This window comes from Danio rerio, chromosome 11 (genome assembly GCF_052040795.2).
Source record: "Danio rerio strain M-AB ecotype USA chromosome 11, GRCz13ab, whole genome shotgun sequence".
Lineage (NCBI taxonomy): Eukaryota > Metazoa > Chordata > Actinopteri > Cypriniformes > Danionidae > Danio > Danio rerio.
The window spans coordinates 29,929,615-29,944,193 of record NC_141031.1 but is presented as its reverse complement, the minus strand read 5'-3'; the positions used below and the strand labels follow the sequence as shown (position 1 = coordinate 29,944,193).

General features: G+C 42.5%; 1 protein-coding gene across 6 annotated transcripts in view; it reads right to left on the bottom strand.

The window, feature by feature from the left end:
* Positions 1-14,579, bottom strand: part of fbln2 (fibulin 2) — a 246,417-nt gene that overhangs the window by 13,080 nt on the left and 218,758 nt on the right. For all 6 annotated transcript variants that reach the window (XM_087273759.1, XM_087273756.1, XM_087273755.1 and 3 more), the window contains 5 exons: positions 9,582-9,716; positions 6,211-6,348; positions 5,602-5,745; positions 3,290-3,418; positions 275-400 (listed from right to left, as the gene is read on the bottom strand). In XM_087273759.1, the coding sequence (XP_087129885.1) occupies positions 275-400; positions 3,290-3,418; positions 5,602-5,745; positions 6,211-6,348; positions 9,582-9,716 (672 nt within the window). The remainder of the gene's footprint in view (positions 1-274; positions 401-3,289; positions 3,419-5,601; positions 5,746-6,210; positions 6,349-9,581; positions 9,717-14,579) is intronic.

Below are 14,579 nucleotides of genomic sequence, written 5' to 3'. Positions count from 1 at the left end.
CCCTTGCAACCAAATTGAAAGTCACCTAACACATAATCCCTCAGGCTGTTACCCGCCATGTCCTTGAAATAAACTCTGAATTAATGAAGGGATCTGGTCATGATGGGACTAATAAAAAAAAAAGTAGCAAACAACCTGGCTGACAGCTTACTTGTCTATTTTTGGTTTTCCACTCGATCTGTGTCTTGCTTTAATTGGAAAGAGAGAACATTCATACTGTCTGAGCACAGGCAGACTGATCCGTGTTCAATTCTGCCAGTGCAAATGGATGTACCTTCACAGTTCTTGCCATCAAAGGCCAAGGAGAAGCCTGTGGTACAGGAGCACTGGTACGAGCCTGGCGTGTTTTCACAGGTCTGGGCACAGAGTCGGCCCGGGTACCGCCAACACTCATTTACATCTGCCAGCAGACAAAAACACATACAGTAAAGTTGCTATAATACAAGAAGGGTATAAAAAGTAAACAGGATTCAAACTGTGGTTATTCTAGGTTTCTATACTCTGATTCCACAACAAGGTACATAAATGTGCAATTTAAAAAAAAAGTACAGGATATATGGGATTCTCTTCAAAAACTTTGTGAATCCTATGATTTGATGCAGTACTTTCAACCCAGGCTTATTCTGAAAATGTACTGCTACTGTATATACTGGACATTTCTGGAGAGCGCCAAATATGTCCCACTAAAATAAATGAACGTTTATTTAAATCTCAAATTTCTCTTGTGCCATTTGCACCTGCTGTTCACATGTAAATACACCAGGGGCCGCTGACGACTGACTAACTAACTGACTGACCGAAGGACTGACCCACCCTCCTCCTTCCCTACACCCAATCAATAGTGTTTTTAAAAGCAATCCAGAAAAAGCAAAGCTCTCACGGCAGCTGGATTTTTACCATGTTTTCAGTTTTCACCACATACTCAACCTGCTATTTACGTGTTGTTTTTTTGGCTTCTGCTTTTGTCCTAAACTCTTTCTGAAACCATTCTTCGCTGGACTCGAACCCCATTGTCATTAAATGCATCTCAAGTCTGCCGCCATACATGGCAAGCTACTGGACAAACTGGTAACAGTGGGAAAGCCGTCTATATGAAGGTAAGTGACCAGCTGTAAGCGCAAAAAGGAACCATCTTACCGTCTTACCGCCCCATAGCATTTGTTTTAAAGATGAAAGGCAGCCAAACATACTTATGGCTACATCATTCCCGATCTCCAGAAATGTATATAGGGGGACGTTTTCAGAATGAGCCTATGTTGAGTAGATTAAAGCATGTATCAAACTGCCAAAGTCACATGATTTTAGCACACAAGGCGTTATTATGTTAGCAGACAAATTTCTGAACTGATCCCAGACCAGTTTATTTTTTCAGATGTTTTTTTGAAGACATGATAATAGAAGGAATAAAAGTAGATTTGAACAATCATAAAACAATCAAAACTATTCAAATATCTGCATAGACACTAAGGCCCAAACTCAATTCTATTTTTGTACCCCTACCCCTTCACCTGTCCTTCCCCTTTACCTCTTAAAATTGAGTGTAAAGGGGAAGGGCTTCAAAATTAACCCCTAAGAATTGGGACAGCACTACAGCACCTGCACACGACATCATATGTCATCATGATCTCTTACTTCATATGAGATCAGACGATCGCGACTGTTCGCGACCGATCCAGCTGCTTTCTTCTTGAGTATTTATCTTCAGGAAATCAATGAAGGCATATTTTATGTTATCATACTGATATAATGTGGCAATACGATCGTAATACTGTGCATTTAACACAGCGGCCATATTTATCTATGTAAACACACCAAGAACAACATTGACATTACAGCAGACACTGTAAAAAGCTCATTCCCAGCCACTACTTTTCTGACCGGGTATTCGAGTAACATCGAGTGATTATGGATATATTAAAACATGTGTTTGTTTGTTGGAAAACTTCGTAATAATGACAAAAAACACTAATTTGTGGATCTCCTTACTTACGGGTGTAGCTATCTACCGTTGTGGCTGGTGAATTCCAGGAAATTTTCTTAACCCTTGGTTTCAAGTGTGGTCCTGAAAAATTCTTCGTTTAAAGGATGTATTCACCCTTTCTCCTAAGCCTTAAACTTGTAAGCTAAAGAAAATTGGGACACCCCTACCCCTGCAAAACGAGAGGTAGATTTGGGATTGGGTGCATATATTTAACGGTATTAGATGATCAGCTAATTGCATCTGATAAGTTACACTTTCTCAAACAGGTGAGTGGGCTTGACAAACCACCTGTAGAAACACTCTTTGATCTCTCTGACACTTTACCTGACACTAGTTTTTGCACATTTGCACCAGACACTTTCTTAACATCACCACATCTAAAAGAAAACTTGTGCATTTATGAAGTTTGATTCACACAGGTGAGTGGGCTTGACAAACCAGAAACACTCTTCTCTCTCTCTCAAAAAAAAAAAAAAAAAACACTCCCTCAACGCTAGCACTTAATTCCCTGAGCACAAAGAGTTTCTTTGTGCAATTAGCACTTCTTGTGTGTATTGCCTCTTCTTGTTGAATTGCTGAATGCCTCCTCAATTGTAAGTCGCTTTAGACAAAAGCGTTTGCTTAATGCCTAATTGTAAACGTTTAATAAAAGGTTTACTGCATAAAGTACAAAGTATTGTAAATGTGTATGTTTACAGTGTAAGATCTGTATTTATTTATATTTGCCCTGAGATTTCATTGTTTTTTATGCTGTTTTGAAGCAGCTATTCATTTTCCAAAGCAACTGGTTCAACTGATTCAAAGCTTTTTTTGTTTCAAGCTTCAATCTACTCTGTTCTGATTGGTCAGTAGTTGGCCCAGTTTACTTGTGATTGGTCTATCACCTACAAGACATCTCAAAAACCAAACTCATCCCAGCCATTCGTACCTCCGGCTGCATAATTTGCGGTCTCAAGAAACGTCCACGGGACTAAGTTTTCAGAATGAGCCTGTGTTGCTTTTTTCAGTCAGTTCCTAATCAGCTCTATCTTTTGGGAGACATTTACTGTGCTGTTAGTCTTTTTCAAACATTCACAAACATCTTTATGCATGTAACACTGTGAAATGTAACAACAGGGGAACAGTTTTTAAAAATAGTGAGTGCTTTGGCAATCCCGCTGGGTGATGCTATAGTGGCACCAAAATTGCATAGTTATTGTAGGGTCATTTTTTGAAGTCAAGTTGTGCTCAGCAAGCCATGGGTGCACTTGCTGATTTGAGAACAGATGTGTTTTGGGCTGTGTATTTGTTGTGTGTGTTGATACGCACCCACACAGAGCTGGCGGATGGTGTCGTACTGGTAGCCGGTTTGGCAGTCACAGCGGTGGCTGCCGGGCAGGTTGTGACAGATTTGGCCTTCTCCACAGCGGTGTGTGCCTGTCTGACATTCATCCACATCTGCACATCACATTCAATAATCTTACTGCTTTTTGCAGACTTTATGAGTACAGCTATGCTACCAGAAAAAGAAAACAAAAAGGAGCATGTACAAAAAACTATTTGTGGTGCAGCCAGCATTATGTTTGGACACTTGAAACTTTTTGAGGTTGTAAACAATTAAAAGAATTATACATTTTTAAGATTTTCTTTCAAGTATCTTAGAGATCTAGAAAGTAAAAAAAAGAGCATTTAATTATAATAGAAATATATTTTTGACAGCACCAAAATAAACATGCCCAACTCTCAACAAGACCATGGCTGTTTCTCAATATGCGTTCTTCAGCAGTCTTGCGTCCTCGTGTTATCGTGTGACGTCATCATTAAAGTTCATCGCCAAAGTTCAGTTCCAATACTCAAGACAGCAAGAACAGAGGACACATGAAACTTCCTGGATGAGTTGATATCGAAGATGCACCGATGCAGACTTGAGCACCGAACTTCCTCTAGAAGTCCTAGAAGTCATTGCGACTGGATATGGGAAGTGCAGCATTTTAAATTATTTATTATTAAAGTTCAGAGATATCACTTATTTGTCTCAGGAGTTTCCCTAAATCAAACGATAAATATAAGGGTGTTTATTTGCTGAAATTTGTATTAAAATCGGTTTTATATACATTGGGCAACATATATTTATAATGTTTTTATGCTTTGTATATATTTTGAAAAGGGGAAAAACAATACATTATTGTATGAATGCTGTAATGTTTAAATAAATTTCAGTTAAAAATCTGTGAAGGTTACGTGACCATCAGGTAGAACGCAGCATCCCATTTCTCACAGGATGCGTTCTGTGTCCTCGCGATCTTCCGAGGGCGTTCTTCGTTTTCTTGCGACCAGCGTCTCTCTCAGCCATAAAACCTTTCTTTCTCTGGGGTGTGCGCGTTCTCAGGGCTGGGGCAGGACATATAACCAAACAGTGATGATGAACCAGTGATGTGTCTGGTGAACATGGGGTAACTGAGAATGTGATGATTGGCTTAGATAGAGTCCATTTCCATTGTTTGCCAATTATAGGTGGAATAGTACTGTTGTTCACCCACAATTGCTTGCACAGTCAGTCACACACACCAATGAACAATGGCAAATCCAGAAAGTTTAATGGTACCTTTTGCAAACTGGAAATATAAGCACTACTTTTCCCTCATTGAGGTAAAAAGCAAGAATGTTTATGTATCGTGCAACTTAAGCCCAGGAAAAAGAGTCTCTCTGCGTCACTGACAAGTAATTCTAATCTAATGAAGCATGTCACATGCCACCACAAAATTAGTGGCTTAGAACGCAGGTGATAATGTGAGCTCTGCTGCTAAAAAAGAAGATGAAGCTTACAGATAAAGCAACTAAAACTTGATTTTTCTCCACCACAAACACTTACTACTCAGACAGAATTAAACAAAATAATATCTAGATATATAGTTAAGGACATGACCAATGTTTTATATTTATTTTATAGTCATTTGACAAATTAGATTTACTTTAAGTGACGCATTAGTTAATTTCCTTGGCAATTAGTTACTTTTATAATTATGTAACTCGGTTACTAACTCTTTCGATATTATTTGGTGAGTAACTAATAACTATAATTTCTCTTTTAAAGGAAAGTGTCCAACACTGGTTATGAGTTTATATATCAGCTCCAATAAGAGTTGAAACTATGAAACACTTTATGATGACCTACTATCATTTTCTGCAAATAGTTGCTCTAAATGACCCTATTTTTATTTGAAATTTTAAAATCAAAATTTATCTATTAGTAATTTATTCATTAAAACACAAAATTAACACTGTACTCAAAACGCACACCAATAGGCCCACCCGGAATCTGCACGTGCAGAATTCCGCAGATTTCTGCATTTCTGATTTTTAGCCCATCATTAATTCTGTTTATTTACTTGAGTAAATGTGTGTAAATCTATATTTATTCAGTTTTTAAATTAATTACAGTAATATTATTGACTAATATGAAAATGATTTATGTACAGTACAGTTTGTTCAGTAATATTTTCTGTCTTTTACTAGATATATTATATGGCAAACATATTCAGTCTGGCTGTACCTATGGCACAGAACCAATAGTAACTAAGAAGTGCTCTGATTTTTTTTTTGTCCAGAGCTGTATGTTTGCACATTTATATAGTCCTCACCAATACATCGAGCTCCATCTGGACTGGAATGGTAACCTCGACTGCACATGATGATCTTGCGCTGACAGGTATAGGAGCCCACAGTATTTATGCAGTTGAAGCCAGTCGTACATGGTTCTCTCACACTGCTGCATTCATCAATGTCTAAGAGAAAGTGAGAAAAATCGGCAAAATCAATGCAAATCAAGCAAAAAATGGCAACAAGGCCTTAAGCAAAATCGATCTGGCTACAAGTCAAACCTATTGACGTCAAAGACCATGCTGTTTGCATGCAGCCAAAGAAGAACATACACTGACAATGCAAATTTGTTTAAAACTATAACCCAGATCAGGCAGTTTATATATATTTTTTTTGGCAGGCAACAACTCTATCCACCATGCATTTGATCTTTAAAACCTTTCAGGCATTTTACATTCACAAACAGCTATATTAAACACAGCATGAAAGGTAATACTTCAAAAAAGCACGACAGGTGCACTATTTTAGAGTCAGTACTTTTAGAAATAAATATTTTATAAAGAGTATTTTCAAGCAAAATTGATTTGACTACATGACAATACGCATCTGTCCACTAGGGGGCACTAAGTGATTCTAAAGGTCTTTCTCACCAATGCAGTTGCCATGTGAGTCCTGAGTGAAGCCTGTGAGGCAGCGTTGTTTCGGCTTACACGTGAATGAACCATCAGTATTCTGACACTGGAAGCCCATCCCACAGTTATGAGTTCGTATAACACACTCGTCGATGTCTAGAAGAGAAAGAGCACAGCAGATGTCAAAATGGGTCACTGGAGCGGACAGCCAGACGCCATCCAGTCGGGTTCCTGCACTGAGAGATTTGTTTAGCTTTTGAGACTGATGCTGTTATAGGTCCAAACAAATTAGGTTTCCTCTCTTAAGGCCCTCAGGAAAATCTGTAAATCTCACCAAATTTGGCAAGCATGTCAGCATAATGAATAGCCGAGCCCCATCTGAGGGCTTTGATTGAGGAGATGGGTTTGGACAGAGATCACAACCATCCTCAATTACAAGTTAAAACCTCACAGTAGGTGGCAGTGTGGCTCAATAACAGCTTCAAGACACTTAAAGACAGCTGATCAAGCCCCCAGTACCTCCATAGTCATCCTCATGCATGGTATCATAGAAAAAAACAAAACAAAAACAAATTGACTTTGCATTTCACAAGCTGCCTGTTAATGATACTGACACATGCAAGTGTTTTTACATAGATATAAGCGTCACTGAAAAGCTACAAACTGTTTAGATAAATCAGTCAGGTTTTAATCTTGTAACAAGAACTCAAATTTTTGAAATTTGACAAACCATAAGAATAATATCAGTGACTTAATTAGGAATCAAGAATGTCTGTGAATTGAGCCCGGCTGCGTCGGTTGGCTTTTCTTTGTTGAGTTTGCATGTTCTCCCTGTGTTCTAAGGGTTTCCTACGGGTGCTCCGGTTTCCCCCACAGTCTAAAGACACGCGGTATAGGGGAATTTAATAAGCTAAATTGGCCATAGTGTAAGTGTGTGAATGAGTGTGCATGGGTGGTTCCCAGTGTTGGGTTACGGTTGGAAGGGCATCTGCTGAGTAAAACATTTGCAGGATCAGTTGGCGGTTCATTCCGCTGTGGCGACCCCATACATCCCTTTCCCATACATGACCCATTTCATCTTACTGTTCAATGAACACAAACTTTTTAAATAAAGACGCAAACCCCTCACTGCATGTCAGCTGCACCATCAGCAAACCTCCTAATACCTGCAGCACGAGGTCTTTTATGATCATTTATGAACGTCAAAAGTTGTGAATAAAAATATCTCACTGTGTCACTAAATCCCAACAGACTAAAACGCTTTAGCCAAGCAATCTCCACCGTGCTGAGCGAGAGAGCTTCTCTTTCAGTTAAACTGAATATTCGCATCATCAGTGACGATAGCGTGCTCAGGTTTGGTAGGTAAAAAATGCAATCTGGGGGCAGACCGAGGGGGCGGGGGAGAGGGGAGGGGGGCAATCGCACTCCGGCACGTTTCAGCACTTGTTGATCAATATATTATTAGGGGAGAACGGAGCACAAAGTAACACTTTTTGGTTATGACCAAAGAAGTAATCAGATTAGACAAACCATTTTTTTTTTTTTACCAACAACATACAAGCCTTTCCTACAAATGAGCACTGGCTGTATGATCGCTGGACCTATGGTTCCTGTGCAGTATTGGCCAAAGTGCCAGGAGTAAAAATGTTACTATTTACCCCACCTGCGGGCAAGTTGTAACAGACAGAGGGTTAGTTATAACACATGGTTATAAAGTTAGATTTCACACAATTAATTTAAATTCAGTTTATGTTAGATAGTACATTTCCTCAGTATTTAACTCTTTATTCTACATAGCACAGCATGTGTATTTATTTATTTATTTATATATTTCTATAAACACATTTTGGGTTTATTTGCATTATTATCCATTATTACAATGAATTTATTTGAATTATTAGCAATGAAAAAATACTTTCTATTAAAATACATTTTTTAACATAAAAAGTTTACAATGTTTCACTCAAAATTCCAATGTCCAACAGTGTGTCTTTTAGCCCTAAAGACAGTAACCAAAACAATATAAAATTTTACTTACATACCTTCAAAATCACAGATTTTTTTTATATATATAAAAAAATAAAGAGTATAATAAAAATTATTTTATGCTGAAAAAAAATTCTGCTATGCTTTTCAGTAACTGGCATGAGAACATCTGCTGACATTGTGTTGAAATCCTCGGAAGTTTGCAATGGTTAACCCTGAGCAAACACCTTAAAACTCCATGTTACATTTTTCCTTGCATTACTTTGTACCATACTCTCCCCTAATATGTGAATGTAGCCTTCATTCACAATTATTACTTCTGCCGGTGTGCTGTGACTTGGTAAATGTGGATGATAGATCAATTATTAGGCTGTGTAAAGGCTCAATATTATGATTTAAACGGCTTCACATGTTTGATTTGTCAACTAATTGCTTAATATGAACGATTACTAGCCGACCAGGAAAATCTTTAATCGAGGGCAGCGCAAGTCTTTCCAAATCCTACAGATGCAATGCAGCAACAGAGCATGAATTTTCAATGGCCCAAAGCCTGCAATTACTTAAAATCCACTATTCCCATTCCGTCACTTATTACAATAATTATCTCTTCAACTTATTATCATGCACCAGGCCAAGTCCTGACAAGAATCAGAGACTCTTGCAAAGTTTTTCTCTGTTCAAAGGCAACGGTTAGATGTATGTAGGCATCTGCTTTGTGTAAAAACAGAGTGCGGGATGCTTTAGATGTTAGCAAGCGAAAGCCCGAGGCGATCAGCTGTGGCCTCTTTCGAACTGCGAAAGCTTGCAAAATCTGCATTTTACTGTATGGTTTCTGGTTCTTCTCTGCAGCAGATGCAGATGATGTACTCACCATTCTCAGATCCATAGAGCAGTGTGAGATAGAGGACTCTGACCAACATGGAGGACAGTTTGTTATTGATTCTGTCCATATGCATCGGCGAACAGCTCTGATAGTTGGGGATAGTTGGAGTGCTGCCATTTCTTTTGATGATTTGATCCCACATAAAAGCAAAGTTCATGTAAACATAACATTTAGCATTTTTCAATTAACAGAAAATGCTCTGTGTGCACTTTTAGTAAAATTAAAGCCTAATTGTGTAATTTTTTAAAAAGTTTTTTTTTATATAATCAAATATACATAAGAGCTAAATATGAAATGGCACTGTAAAATAAGCCCTACAGTACATTTGGGTTCTAAACTTGCTTAATAAAAAACACTTCTCTGAGGAATATTTCCAGTACCTTGTTGAATCTATGCCATGAAGGATTAAGGCAGTTCTGAAGGCAAAAAAGGATCCAACCTGGTACTAGTAAGGTGAACCTAATAAAGTGGCCGGTAAGTGTACATGTGTGCATTTATTAATACTGTATCCCCAACTCACCTTCACATACTCCATTTCTCAGCTGGTAACCACTCGAACACAAGATCATCCTTTCGCACACAAATCCTCCAACTGAGTTCACGCAGCGCTCGTCTGCCCGACAGGTGTGTGTGTTCGTCACACACTCATTCACATCTGCAAAACACAAGCACAGCATTATCTTCCTAAACTCTAAAATAAAACATCCTCATCCTCGCACACAGCCTGAGACATAATGGACAGTTGCAACCACAAAATCCGGGAATGGAGAAGCTGAAGCTGGTCGTAAAGCAAGCAGGTGAGACAGAAGTGTGAAAAACAAAGAGAGGAGTTGTGTGTTTCTGTAAGCTGTGGCACATTTTGCTTCTCATTCTTTAGTGCCAGTGCTGTGGTGAACTGTCAAGATCTTCGGTTGGCCAGATATATTAAAGGCAATAACTCTGGACTATGTTGAAAAAAAAAATGGCTAAACAAGATTGGAAAGCGAGCATGGCCCAGAGAGAGGAGAAAATAATTACTTGAAGCTTAGACAATGGCTGATTTACGGGCCAAGAAAAGGATTCAATCTGTCATGTTATTGCCAGGGTAAATAATTTCAGGCGACCGAGTGGAAATGTTTGTGCTTTCTCCTGCATGGCCACATTAGGACAGAAGAGAAAAGAGCACATGTTACCTTATCTGTTCCACACAACAGCTGCTAACATCACAGAGTAGACAACGGATTTCAATTTTAGGAATTTTTTGTAGATGCTCAAACTTTTGGATAATACCAAACTTATTTCCAGAAGGAAAAATTTCAGAATCAAAAACTGTTGTCATGACAGTGACCAAAAGTGAGTCTTGTTTTTAGGCAGCAGCACATAATAATACTGCAAGTACAGAGCTGCGGTGTAGTGTAGAAGTCTAGCTAGCTATGTTTACATTATCAACACCGTCAACATTATCAAAAAAACTGAACAGACCACTGAAAAATTTGCAGTTTGCCTGGATTTACTTTATTTTGTAGGTATAGGTCTGCATTTCTTCATTTAGAACAGGGGTGTCCAAACTCAGTCCTGGAAGGCTGTTGTCCTGCTGAGTTGTCAGCTATGCAATAGCCCCCCAAGTCACGGGTGTGTATTCACCAGGGTCAGCCCCCTGTCCGCCCCTGTCTTGCGAGAGGAGATTGCTGTCCTCCTGGCGAAGGATGCAATCGAGCCGCTCCCTCCAGCCGAGATGGAGAGCGGGTTTTACAGCCCACACTTCATCATGCCCAAAAGAGCGGTGGGTCACGGCCAATCCTAGATCTGCGTGTTTTGAACCGCTGTCTGCACAAGCTGCCGTTCAGAATGCTCATGCAGAAGCGCATCCTCCGGTGCGTTCATCCTCTGGGTTGGTCTGCAGCATTAGACCTGATGGACGCGTATTTCCATGTCTCCACTCTTCCTCGCCACCGTCAGTTTCTGTGGTTTGAAGGTTGAGCTTGGCAATACAAAGCCCTCCCCTTCGGGCTCTCTCTGTCTCCGTGGGTCCTCACCAAGCCAGCGGAGGGTGCCTTAGCGCCCCTTCGGCTCACGGGCATCCGCATACTCAATTTTCTTGACAACTGGCTGATTTTTGCCCTCTCTCGGAGCAATTGATTATGCACAGAGACAAAGTGCTCCGGCACTTCCACCTGTTGGGGTTTCAGGTCAACCGAGAAAAGAGCAAACTCGCCCCCGTGCAGAGGATCTCTTCTCTCGGGCTGGAGCTGGACTCGGTCACCATGGCAGCGCGCCTCTCCGGAGAGCGCGCTCAGCTGATGCTGTACTGTCTGAGAGAGCTCGACAGTAAAATAGTGGTCCCACTGATTACTCTATATGAGACCACATCAGCACTGGCTTCACGATCGAGTCCCCAGACGCGCATGGCACGCGCGCGCTCACCGAGTCTCTGTTACTGCGCTGTGTCGCCGCACCTTCAGCCCTTGGAGCGACCCCTCGTTCCTACAGGCCTGAGTGCCTCTAGGACAGGCGTCCAGTCTTGTTGTCGTTTCAACAGACGCTTCCAACACGGGCTGGGGGGCTGTGCGTTGCGGGCATGCGGCTGCGGATCTGGAAAGGTACCCAGTTGCATTGGCATATCGCCTGGAGCTGTTGGCAATGTTCCTCGCTCTCCACCGTTTTTTTCCAGTGCTAGAGCGGCAACACGTGCTGGTCAGGATGGACAGTATGGCGGCGGCGGCGTATATCAACCATATAGGGGGTACGCGCCCCATGTCTCAGCTCGCCCGCCGTCTGCTCCTCATGAGTCATCTACGCCATTCATATTCAGGCAAGCTCAACCGTGCAGCCGATGCGCTCTCACGGCAGCCTTACGTCCTGGAGAATGGAGACTCCACCCCGAGTCTGTTCAGCTGATATGGGCGTGATTCGGGGAAGCCTAGATCAATCTGTTGCTTCCCCCGAGATCGCTCATTGCCAGTTGTTCTTTTCCCTGACCGAGTGCTCTCGGCACAGATGCACTGGCTTGCAGCTGGCCTCGGGGCATGCGCAAATACGCGTTTCGCCCAGTGAACCTGCTCGCGCAGTTACTGTGCAAGGTCAGGGAGGACGAGGAACAGGTTGCTGGTTGCGCCCCTCTGGCTCAACCGGACTTGGATGTCAGAGATCTTCCTCCTCGCGATAGCCCTCCCCTGGCAGTTCCCTTCGAGAGAACACCTACTCTCTCAGGGACAGAGCACCATCTGGCACCCTCGCCGATCTTTAGAGGTCCTTAGACGTGAGGAAGACTTAGGTAACCTCCGACTGCGGTGGCTATTACCATCACTTTGGCTAGAGCACCCTCCCCGAGCGCGCCTATGCCCTGAAGTGGAGTCTATTCACTGAATGGTGCGTCTTTCGCAGAAAAGATCCCCATAATTTGCCAGATCAGCGTTGTGCTTTCTTTACGCCGAGAGAAGCTGGAGAGCAGGCTGTCGCCCTCCACACTCAAGGTTACATGGCTGCCATCTCCGCTCTCATGACGCGGTGGCTGGCAGCACCGTGGGAATGCATAGCCTCATCATCCGGTTCCTCAGGGGCGTTAGGCGAACTAATCCTCCCCGCCCCCTCTCATGCCCTCTTAGGATCTCGCCCTCGTTACACGAGCCGCGTCAGATCCCTTCGATCCTCGACTCAGTATCTTTCTGTCCCTGAAGACAGCTCTGCTGGTCGCGTTGATATCGATTAGAGGGTCGGGGACCCGGAGGCATTTTTTCGGTCAGTGACTCGTGCCTGTAATTGGGCTGGCTTTCTCTCACGTCCTGAGACCCCGCCCGCGATATGTGCCCAAGGTTCCTACCACTCCGTTTTAATACCAGGTAGTGAGCATGCAAGCGCTGCCCCCGGAGGAGGCAGACCCAGCCCTTTCTTTATTGTCCAGTCTTGCGTATTATCCGGACCGCACTCAGAGTTTAGATCATCTGAGCAGCTCTTCGTCTGTTATGGCGGTCGGCAGCAGGGAAGTGCCGTATCGAAATTAAGTTTTCCCACTGGATTGTGGATGCCATTCTCTTGCTTATCAGAGCCGAGGTGAGCCGCGTCCCCCGAGAGTGCGTGCGCACTCCACTCGGAGCTTTGCATCCTCTCGGGCGCGCGCATGCGGCGCCTCTTTAACAGACATCTGTAGAGCTGCGGGCTGGGCGACACCCAACACATTTGCAAGGTATTACAATCTGCGAGTGGAGCCGGTTTCCTCAAGGGTATTAGGTAACCCTTTGGTGATTGAGGAAACAACTCGGTAGGGTGTTGAAACACGCTTGCTGCGGCATTTTCTCTAACACGGAGGTACATGCGCCTTTTTATTTGTCAGTAAAGTTCCCCGTCAGGTGAGATTCCTCCGTGGCCCCCAGCACTGACTCAGCGGAGGAGTCACCTGCTGGCCCACTACGTTGTAGGTTTGCCCGTTGGTCAGCCCGCGTTTTGGGTATAGGTGTCTGCTATGCGTGATCCCCACTAGGCGATCCCATATGCTTATTCCCCCCCCCCCCCCCCCCCACGGGTGGACCCGTGTCTTCCCTCTTCGCTAACCACTTTTTTCTATGTGTACTCCCCCTTCTTAGGGCTAGTCCATATGTAAATTCTGCCATCTATTCCCCCCTTGGGTAGCGGATGGCCTTCGCAGCGTCCTCCCTATTGGGATTGCACGCTTCCCAACGTACTGTCGTATTTCCTAGAATTATCTAGATGCTCACGACTTCCCAAAAAATATATCTAAATCCGTAAGACTTCTGTTGAAGTAGGATAAATTAGGGCCAGGGACAAGTTGGAGGACCGCGCCTCCCATGATGTGGGTGCTTGACTATCCCCTCATCGGGGGTGTTGGTAAGGTGCAGTCATTATGGCGCTTTCCATAGTTCTCCCATACGTGGATTTTACCAAGATCAAATCCACTGTATAGCACTGAAGTTCCCCAAACAAAGGGGAACGTTCGAGGTTACAGAAGTAACCCTTTGTTCCCCGAGACGGGGAACGGAAGTGCTATACTCCGTCGCCATGATGACTGTCCCTTAGCTGTTTGAAAGTCTCTTCAGCTTTAAAAGGATGGCATTTGCTCGCTCCAGGTGTGCTTATATGCTGGGATAATTGGCAATGAAGCACACCTGTGCAAGCTTACTCTGCCAATTCATTGCATTCATTGCCCCGTTCAATACTCTTTCAGACAAGCGGCTTCTGAACCGAAACCTCCCATACGCGGATTTTCCCAAGATCAAATCCACTGTATAGCACTTCCGTTCCCCTCCTCGGGAAATGAAGGGTTACTTCTGTAACCTCGAACATTTTGTAGCATAATATACAAAACTCACTTTTTAAAAACTTCAAGGTTAAAAGTTGTTGAAAGAACGATTAAGGTCTTATAATGCAATTCAAATGCATAAATATCCTGGGGAAAATAAAAAAAAATTAATCACAAAATATGGAAAACTAATTTATGGATATTTTTTACCATGTAGATCAGTAATTTTGCAAATGAGTACTTCAGCTGCAACTTCACCATCTATTTATAGCATTGAAGAGTGAT